At 41.9% G+C, this 10,398-nt stretch overlaps 1 protein-coding gene across 1 annotated transcript in view; it reads left to right on the top strand.

Moving 5' to 3' along the window:
• Positions 1 to 1,049: 1,049 nt before the first annotated feature.
• MMP16 (matrix metallopeptidase 16) overlaps positions 1,050 to 10,398 on the top strand; it is a 239,776-nt gene continuing 230,427 nt past the window's right edge. Inside the window, exon 1 of the mRNA XM_032804586.2 lies at positions 1,050 to 1,526. Within this exon, the coding sequence (XP_032660477.1) occupies positions 1,395 to 1,526 (132 nt within the window). The 5' untranslated portion in view covers positions 1,050 to 1,394. The remainder of the gene's footprint in view (positions 1,527 to 10,398) is intronic.

Genomic DNA, 10,398 nt, shown 5'->3' with positions numbered 1-10,398 from the left:
TCAACCAAACTTGTGATCTCATTACAAAAAAAATGGAGTTAATTTGACAGCACCAATTTTCCATAAAATCAGTCTTGTCTTGAGGTTGCTTATAATGACAAGAGCTATATAGTGGAGGTCTATAAAGAGAGCTATGTAGAGGTAGTATGTGATGAGGAATATATAAAAATAATTATATTACAAGTGGACATTAAGGAAGGTATCGAGAGCTTTATACTAAAGGTGCATATAGAAAATTGTGTAGAGGTGTTCTTAGCACGGAGAAGGCTGGGCAGTATATAGACACAAGGTTAACGTTGTCCCTCACATACAATTTAGTGTCACAGTACATTTGGCAAGCAGGGCAGTTTATGAAAAGGGAAAAGTGGGCTCCAACACATTCCTATGAATTGAGGGATTTAAGCAGGGCCGGAGCTTCCATTTAGGCGGCCTAGGCAATCACCTAGGGCGCCAGGATTATAGGGGGGCGGCATTTTGCAGGGGGGGGCAGCAGGCGGCTCCAGTGGACCTGCCGCAGTCGTGCCTGCGGAGGGTCCCCTGGTCCCGTGGCTCCAGTGGAACTGCCGCAGGCACGGCGGCAGCAGCTCCACCCGAGCCGTGGACCAGCGGACCCTCTCCACAGGCCAGCGAGCGGGGCGGCGAAATGGCCGTGCACCTAGGGCGCTAAAAACACTAGCTCCGGGCCTGGATTTAAGGAATTTAGATTTGTCAAACTTCATTGGGCAGGAGATTTCCTAACTCGGGATTGTGTGTGTGTGTGTGTGTGTGTGTGTGTGTGTAACTCACTCATCCCACTCCCTTTCTTGGAAATCTGTTCAAACAGTTCTAGCAGCTTGTGAGAGAGCTCCTGCTTTAGAGGGGGGATCAGGTCCCTTCCTGCACAGACAGTAGCCTTTCAGGACTGTCTCCTTTAAGATGTATGTGAAGAGGCTGACTCTGGAGGAGGAGTTATGTAGATTACAGATGAACATTCTGGAGTGGAGGAGAGAAGAGCGAGGAGAGGCACAAGCACAGGCAGGGCAGGGAAGCACAGGCAGGGCAGGGGAGCACAGGCAGCCAGGCAGCAAAGGCCTTTCCGAGCAGGAGGGGGAGGAGGAGGAGGACACAGAGGCGGCTGCTGTGCAAAGGAAAAAGCCTTACAGGAGCTGCAGCTGTACTTGGATGCCACATTCCCTCCTTACGGGACTGAGGATGAGTAAGAGCTGACCCTGCTGCTGCTGCTATCTGTGTTGTGGAGTGAAGTGTCTGTTTCTTCTTCTCCTCCTCCTCCCCTGTTGTGGGTGAACCTGCATTAAGGGTTCTTCACCGACACTGGGGACTGTTTGTTTGTGTAAGGGGAAGGAGAGGAAGCAGAGAGAAAGAGGACTCTTCCATCCACTGAGGCGCAGTTCACTATGATCTTACTCGCATTCAGCACTGGAAGCCGGTTGGATTTCGTACATCATTCCAGGGTGTTTTTCTTGCAAACCTTGCTTTGGATTTTATGTGCCCCCGTGTGCACAGCGGAGCAGTATTTCAATGTGGAGGTAAGATCAGCCGGGTGTATGTGTGAGTGTGTTTCCTTCCTCCTTCCCTTTCTTCCGAAGGCTGTTCCCCAATATTTGGGCAGATTCAGTGAAACAGCTCCCCAGCCATGTCTCCGGAGCAGCCAAGACACATTGGCTTTGCTTTCTTACAGCAGCCAGCTCTCGGATCCGAGTTCTCTTGTCTGATGGATGCCTGTTAGCCGGAGAATCCCGTTATCCTCGGCAGCCCAGAGCTAGACCACATCACTGTGCCCGGCATATGCCGGGAAGATACGAATCCCTAAACACAAGCGAGTGGCATAATACAAGGAGCTAGAGTATATAATACCCAGACAGCTCGGAGAAAGCTGCAGGGATACCTTTGACTTCAGATGTCTTGCTGTCTTAAACAAAGGGCAAGAATAAATGAAAAAGAGTCTAATGGAGGAAGGAGGGAGGGAAACTCGATTTGTTAGTATATCTCCTTGTCAAATATTTAAGCACAAAAGCTGGTCCTTTTCTCACTTAAGCATAACTGAATGCATGTTACTAGAAATGCCTAAATAAATGCCATTTAGGTGCGACTAAAGTTGGAGGGTGGGGGGAGCCAAGAAGGAGATTTAAAAAAAAAAAAATGTAGAAAAGCGAGTTAAAATGAATAGCTTCCCAGGCAGGACTAACCTTAGGAATTTTGCTGCCACAGTGAGATTTTATTGTATGCCCCCCATTTCCAACCCCTATTCTAATCCACCCCACTTTTTCAGTTTTTATTTTGTATCTTATGCTTTCCATTAAGAAATATTTGTTACTATGTCTCCTTTGTGCATATTCTTCCTTCCTTTTTTTTCCCCTTGCCTTTCATGGTGTATCTTGATGCATCCTTTTCTGTTTGGTTTCCTTTAATCTGATTTTTCAGTACTGTATAATACTTCCCTCTCTTTTCTTCCCATCCATTCCGGTCCTTCACCTTCCTTTCTTTCTTGTCCTGTGTATGTCTCCCTACTTTACACATTTCTTTCATTCTCTCGCTCACACTATAATTCCATTCTTTTGTTATCTGCCCATACTCGTCACTTGCTTCTCTCCAATCCATCCTGCTTTCTGAACTTTCTGCTGCACCCATAGACCACACGACCATTTGTTCCTATCTCCAGACTGTCTCTCACCCACACACTTGTATTCCGTGAACTCTTTCTCTAGCACAAATATACTCTTGTCCCCAGCATCTCTCTGTCACTCACACACACACACACACACACACACACACACACACACACACACACACACACACACACACACACACATTTCCTCTTTCTCCTACATAAACTCTTGTTCCCCTAGCTGTCACTCACTTACACACATTCCTGCCCCACATTGAAGAAATCTCCCTCAGACACACCCCTGTCCCTGTCCCATATCTCCTCAACCTCAGACACATCTGTACTTCATATCAATTATGCCTCATCCAAGATCTCTCCAAACACACCTGGTGTCTTCCACAAAAAGTCTCTCCCAGGGTAGACATTGGGTCTACCCCCAAAAATCTCCCCGCAGACAGACCTGGTCTCCTTCCCCATCCATGTTCCCCCCTCCACACACACTTCTAGTCTCCCCCTGCACAATGTTGGTCTGCTCCTCCAGGATTTCCTCCCATACACAATACAGGTCGGTCTCTCTCCTCACCCAAGTTCACCTCTCCCACACACCCCCTTCTGGTCTCTTCCCTACTGGTCCAATACTAGTCTCTCCCTCTCCACCACTAAGAATTCCCCCCACCACACACATTCTCCTGGGGTAACTTTCCCAAGATCTCTCAACACACACGTGTGGTCTCCTCACATCAGTCTCTTCTCATGTAATCCTGGTCTCTCCATGCCATCATTAAGATTTCCTCCCCGTTCAGATCTCCTGCTCTCTTTTGCTCTGAGATCTCTTCCTCTGCCATTTCTGGTCGCTCCTCCTTCTCACCACCAATATCTCTGACACACACAGACACATAAACACACACATCCCTTTTCTCTTTCTCCTAATATTTCCCTCCCCCCTGTGTTAGATTGTAAATTCTTTGGGACAGAGACCATGCCTTTCCATCTGTTGTACAATAACAGAGCCATGATCCTGACTGTGGCCTTTGGAGGCTATGCAGTATAAATAATAACACTCACTTCTAGTAATTTTCTTCATTTGCCTCAGTATTTTTCCTCACATGCAATGCTGCTCAGTTTCCTTCCCCCAATGTTTCTCCCACCCTTCCGAGCTGACCTGCACATTTTGATTCTTCTCTCAACCATGTCTCCCGCTATACTGCTACCTTCTCAACTTCATTCTTTCATTGGTGGATATAAAAGGAAGCATTGAGGAAGAGCTTTCCTGTCTTCCCTTAGTGGCCCCCTGGTGGGGATATAAAAGAAATTTCAACTACAGAAGAACTTCCTCCTCCCTCTGTAGACTTATTTGCTAGCCACTGGTTCTGGTGGAGAGAGAGGCAGTAGATGGAGTTATGGTGGGAGGAGAGAGAAAATGTCATAGTCTAGTGGGGCACAAAGGGGAGGCCAACCACAGCATGTGGGAGGTTTTCAGGGGAAAGAGGAGAAACCGATTTATTTTTTCCCTTCTCTTCGATATGGAAAATAGCAGATTTTGAGGGAGAAGAACAGTACCACAAGGAAGGAAAGCCGAAGAGAGGGGGAAAGTGCTTGTACTCATGAAATGCCATTCAGGTTCTTTAGAGGTGTCTCATCTCCTGACCCTCCCCTTCCTCCTGAAACAAAATGTGTTCCATGCTAGCACTTCCAAGGTATTTTCATTTCCTCACAGCTTTTCAGTTATCTTTCGTTGTAATATTGAGAGGTGCCACAGTCACAAAGCAGAAGGGAATGTGAGGCAAAGGACTTGGCAACAATGTGGTGACATTGTGCCGTACAATTCTGTGTGTCAGCATCAGATCCATAAAAAACTTACACTCTATAATAAATCAGTAAAATGGAATATGAGAAATTCATTCCAAGATCCATTAAAATACACATAGAAATTAGGGTACCTTAAAAAACTAGTGCCAGTTCGGTTGAATTCAGTTCCACTGAATACATGTATTTGGAAAACAGACTGTGGTGTGATTATTTTTATGCTAATTGAGGTTTCTTGTGAATTTAGAATTTTATTTTTTGATTTTTATACTCTCTGATTATAGTAAAATTTGGAGGAAATACTGATGATAGGTATTGAGCATAGGAAAACATGGGATCAATCTATTTGCTATTGTAATTCTGATTGATGTAGTCTAACATTTTAGGTGTTGAATGAAATTTGTATAGTAATGCTGGCTTTCTTTGTTTCCAACTTGAGTTTGTAAGGCTGAACCAGAACATGTCTCAAGGGATGCTACTGAAGTTCAAAGAGATTAAGTGAAGGTATCATCTTCTAAGACAAAACAATAGGAACTTGAAGTTTATAATTGGCATGACCATTTTTTTAAAATCATATTGGTTGTTTGTAAAACTTGTTCTTGCTAAACATCCAGATGGAAGTGGGTGAAGGTTCTGCTTCCAATGATAGCTGACGTGTAATTTCTGAAACATGAATGTCACTGATGACTTTCATATGGTACATACTGTTTTAATAAGTAGACATAGCTGAGTATGATGTAGGTCAGAGTGAGAAATGTAAATGACAGTCACTTATTTATTGCATTAACCACAGTATTGCTCTCACGCTCTCTGATGTCAATGAAAATTTTGCAGTGGATTTAGATAAGGGAGGGCTGTAAATCCACCATTTATTTCAAATATTCATAAGTGCTTTGGGTAACAATATTTGAGATCTAGGATTCATATAAGACTAATTTTAGGAAGTTTTAGCTTTTATTTTCAGAGGTTCCTGGTCATCACTGGAGTTTTGGAGATCACTTTCTAAGCTGTCACCTGCTTCAAAGGTAAAGGTTAAGGTCCAGATTGTTAATTCCATATTACTCATATAAGTACTGCCATCAAAGTCTGAGGTTTACTTGTGTGAGTTATTGTGGACCAGAGGTTTACAGTGTTTTCCTAAATTTTTAGTTCAGTCTTACTCTACAAGTCAAGTGCATCAGTGGGATAGTAAATGGGATAATAGCTATTAACAAAATATTTAAAATTCAGATGTTATCCTACTAGTTGAAAGAGCTTTCAGTATAGAATTCTTGTAATGACCTGGCTGGATTTTTCCCTTTGAAGATCTATGTAGGACATTGGAATTCCCAGGCAAACAGTTTTTTTCCCACCGATTCTTCATTATGTTAACTGTTTCTTGCATTACTAGATACTAAATACTTCTAGTGTTTATAGGCAATTTCCCTGTTAAAGACCCCAAGCAGAACTCTAACACTCATAGAGTAGTTACGAATATTAAAGAGTAGAATGTGACCCTTAAACTTGTAATTTTGTTGATAACTGTTTTCCAAAAGCGGACATTTTCTATAGTTTAAGAATTTCTGTAATTATTTTTATTGCATTAAGAACAGTTTCACCTTTTTAATAGGTATGTGTGTGGGGCAAGGAGCAGGAGGGAAAACCCACTGAAAAAACTACCTATATCAAAAGACAGGATAGGAGCACCTTTCTCTCCCCAGCTCTCATCTTGCCTACCCCTAATCATGTTGAGTAGCTCCATCCAAGTTATTGCAACTATGCATGTGAGTAAGGAGTACCGAGTGAAGAAGCGTTTGCAGGATCATGTCTAGTCTCGCTAACTGCATCAGTGTTGAGGGAAATGCTAGAGGGAAAAGTATGGCTCATCATCTCTTTTCTAAATGAGACTGTTATGCTATATTTTCTGTCTTCTATTGCTAAATATATATACTTGGGTCCCTAAGGGGATTTTAAAGTGAGTCCTATTTTAGTATGAGCAACACCTTAAAACAATACAACCTTCTTTTTCTCCTCCCCTCCTTTTAAGTAAGTGTGACAGTTAAATTGCTTATTGTGGAACAAAACACAGTGGAATCAAAACTTCAGAGAAATACTATCTGGTAGCATTTTTCCATGGTAACAAGCAGATGAGAATCTCTTTGTTTTCATTGTTAACAAACTTTACAATTAGTGTCCTCTCTTGCTGAATGGTGATACATGACCTTTTCATCCCTACGCATTGGGTTTTTCCTAAACTTTAAAAAAACTGATCATTTTAAATCTTCAACCTGTAATTGTAAGGGAATAAACAATTGGGAAGAAAAAAAATATCTGCGTCTTCACTTTTATATGCTTTTCAACTGAAATACTTAATTAGAATTGCAAGTGCTTTGCGGTATTGTAATGAGTGTGTTATAGAGCAAGCCTGGAAAATACATGTAAAGAAGGAGTTAAAGGTATTTTCCTGAGATTACACACTGCCATATGTATTGAAAGAAACTTGATAGGCCCTTCATATTGTTTTTATTTACAAACATTACACATTACATTCAAGTATTTTAAGGGCCCAGTCGTGCACTCCGTACTCACTGAAGTTGTGGGGATATTTATAAAAGGATGCTGAAGGACCATTTGTTAATATTGACGGTGGGTATAGTTAGCTGGATGAAGTATATTAGTAGAGAATTTAGATATAATGTAGTATAGTCAGTACTTACTTAGAAAAAGCAGGTACAAAGAAATTTAACTGTAAAGGCTTCTGATGAACAGATCTATATATCTAGCATTGTGCCGCAGCATTAATATAAATGGATGTTAATCAGAAAGTTATAGCTCCGGTAGCTAACCGAAGGCTTTTCACACTCTTCCATCATAAAAGGCAGATAGTACTATGCAATGAATTGGCCTTCCTTCCTTTCAGTACGACTTTGAAATATGCATGGAGATTATTGTTTGGATTATTGCATTGCCTGCTATAATTCAAAACATAATTCCTGTATTTAAGAATACCAACAGATTAATATACTACTGGAGTAAAATATTGTTTATTATTGGTATTACAGGAATACGCAGGGGCCCACTCCTGGATTGATCTCCATTGCCTTAGGCAGTATGCAAACACAAAACAAAGATGATCCCTGTCCCAAAGTTTACACAATCCAAGTCATACGTTAGTTCTTTAGGGCTTTTATGGTTTTAATGACAGGGAACTATTTAGAATTAGAATGAATCCCATCTACTGTTACAAATAGTCAGTTGTTTAGTATTTGAACATCAAATCCATTAGTAGCTCTCAGTTTTATGAAAGAAAAGGTTTGGTTAAATAAAGTAGTTTGTGAACATTGCAAGATAAACACAGAAAACTGCAGTGTATTTATCTTTTATTTCATAAGCTATTTGTAAAAGAATTATTGAAATTATTGTCCTAAAAAGAGGCCATCCAACAGTAAAATTTTGTGAAATTAATACATTACCATTCATTGTTTTCTCAGAGTGGGTATACTATTTTTTTAAGTGGTTTAAGATTTATGTCTCTCTTTGTCAATTTTATTTGAATCCATCTAAAAGGTCAGTGCTTGCTCTAGGCACCTTAGTTCTGCTTATGCACTTGGCAGGGCTCAGTTGTAAGAGTTTATAAAGATAAAATGGTGAATTATTTAGTTTCAAAATATTTTAACCTGTATCTGTTCTCTCAGTTTTAAAGTCTTTCTCCTTCTTTTACCTTAACTCATGATTGTTCTGTGGTGTTAAAATCCTAGAAGACTATTTCTTCTTGATGTTGTTTGAAGATACTTAATATAACTGATCTTTTTAATGCTCTTGTTTAATCATGAATGCTGTTCACTTCTCCATATTGGATTACAGTTTATTGCTTGACCCATTTTCCATCCCCATTTCCTATCACTCACCATAATGTGAGGGGGTGGATGGACTATGCTTGGTTTGATACCTCTGGTGTGTCAGATGACACATTTGGTTTCAATTTGTATTAAGAAGATCTATATTGGAGTTCCAAACATGATTTTGCTTGCTGCAGAAATGGATTTTAAAAATAATTATGTCAGAGCGCTTTATCTTTTAAAGAGAGATCATGTTATTTGGAACCTTTAGTTTATTTATTGGTTGCTTGGCAACTCTTCATTCATGCTACTGCTTATGACCATTCATTATAAGCACATTTTACTGTACAGTAAGGACAATTACACTATAACAGCTTCTTTCTGGGAAGAACTAAAATTGACAAACTATAGAAGTGGAAATACTTAGTTATATAATTTTATCTGTTGATTGAAACTGTTGTGTACTGTTTCTGTGTACTGACAACAGCTGTTTTATACCACTCAAGAAGTGACTGTCTTTTAGTGATAGGTGAAGTAATTCTTTCATACCTCTTGGAGTGTTATAAGACATAATTAACTAATGGGCTTGGTCTTGTATTTTTTGCATGCTCAGATCTCCCATTGATTCCACAGGCAGGTTTCACCATCTGGTCCAGAAAGGATCCTATTGATTTTAATGCATTGACTATTAAAAAAGAGGCAGTCAGAAACCTTGCAGGATCAGGCCTCAGATTTCAAGTGTTGCAGGCTTGCGTCTGGTGTTTGAAAAGTGCTTTAAAATCCTGAGCTAAAAAGCAGTAAATAAATTGGAGTGGAGGTATGGCTGAAACAATGAGCCACAATATTTTCAGTAGAAGATTCCGTGGAAAACAATGGAAACGTTCATTACGGTGCATGACAACCGATGAGTAAAGCATATGATTTTTGTATTGTGGAGAAAGATTATTTTTGAACAGTTTTCTGGTTCTTTATGGGCCAGCTTGTGACTGGCCCTTCTGTGGATCTGTGGTGGGAAAGGGTAGGGTGAAAGGATTTTTACTTCCGCTCCTCGGCTCAGTCCCTGCATGGTGTCAGAACACAGGACTGTTTCCTGCATGTGCTCTAAAGGATGCCCCACACACCAAAACCATAGAGAGAAGGTGGGTCTGTCCCTGCCCTCACTACCCAATTGGCCTGCAGTTGGTGCAGCCTGTGCATCAGAGAACTAGGAGAAGGATTGTGCCCTGAGGAATAATCCTTCCCTCCAATTCCCCTGGGATGGTGCAACTCCACCCCATCCTTTCCTTAAGGGCTGTGCTTATATGGCACACACTAACCCTAAATGCTGTAGGATAAGTCCATGTACCGCATTTGCAGTTCCATCCACATTTTCCCTGATATGACACAGTTGATTCTGTTTCAGTAAGATGACTTCATTCATCCTTCTCCTCTTCCCTCCCCAATCTTTTATCATTACAAAGTATCAAGTTAGTTTCACACCTTTGTGTAGAAGATTGTCCTCAGACAAATCTGCGCTTTGATTATTTGCTCACTTTCTGGAAGAAAAGCCGACTTCTTTGTTTCGCTGGACCTGTTTGTTTTTGTTGGCCAACAAACACATCTCTGCCCTCGAGTGTGGGATGAAGGCTGATAATGGGGAAGATTCCTCTTTCATTGAAATGGCAGCTAAAGGGCAAAGGGAAAATGACCAAATACTTAGAACAGGGGTCGGCAAACTTTTTGGCCTGAGGGCCTCATCTGGGTATGGAAATTGTATGGTGGGCCAAGAATGCTCACAAAATTGGGGGTTGGGGTGTGGGAGCGGCTGAGGGCTCTGGCTGGGAGATGCAGGCTCTGGGGTGGGCCCTGAAATAAAGAGGTCAGGATGTGGGAGGGGGCTCTGGGCAGGGGGTTGGGATGTGAGGGGGGGTGAGGGCTCCAGCTGGGTGTACAGGCTCTGGGGTGGGGCTGGAGATGAGGGGTTGGGAGTGCAGGAAGGTGCTCCAGGCTGGGACCAAGGGGTTCGGAGTGTGGGAGGGGGATCAGAGCAGGGGCAGGGGGTGGTATGCGGGAGGGGATCAAAGGTGCAGGCTCCAGGTGGCGCTTACCTCAAGCAGCTCTGGGAAGCAGCGGCATATCCCCCTTGCGGCTCCTACACGGAGGCACAGCCAGGCAGCTTGGTGTGCTGCC

Source organism: Chelonoidis abingdonii, chromosome 2 (genome assembly GCF_003597395.2).
Source record: "Chelonoidis abingdonii isolate Lonesome George chromosome 2, CheloAbing_2.0, whole genome shotgun sequence".
Classification (NCBI taxonomy): domain Eukaryota; kingdom Metazoa; phylum Chordata; order Testudines; family Testudinidae; genus Chelonoidis; species Chelonoidis abingdonii.
The sequence above is the reverse complement of the archived record's forward strand: the minus strand, read 5'-3'. Positions and strand labels throughout refer to the sequence as shown.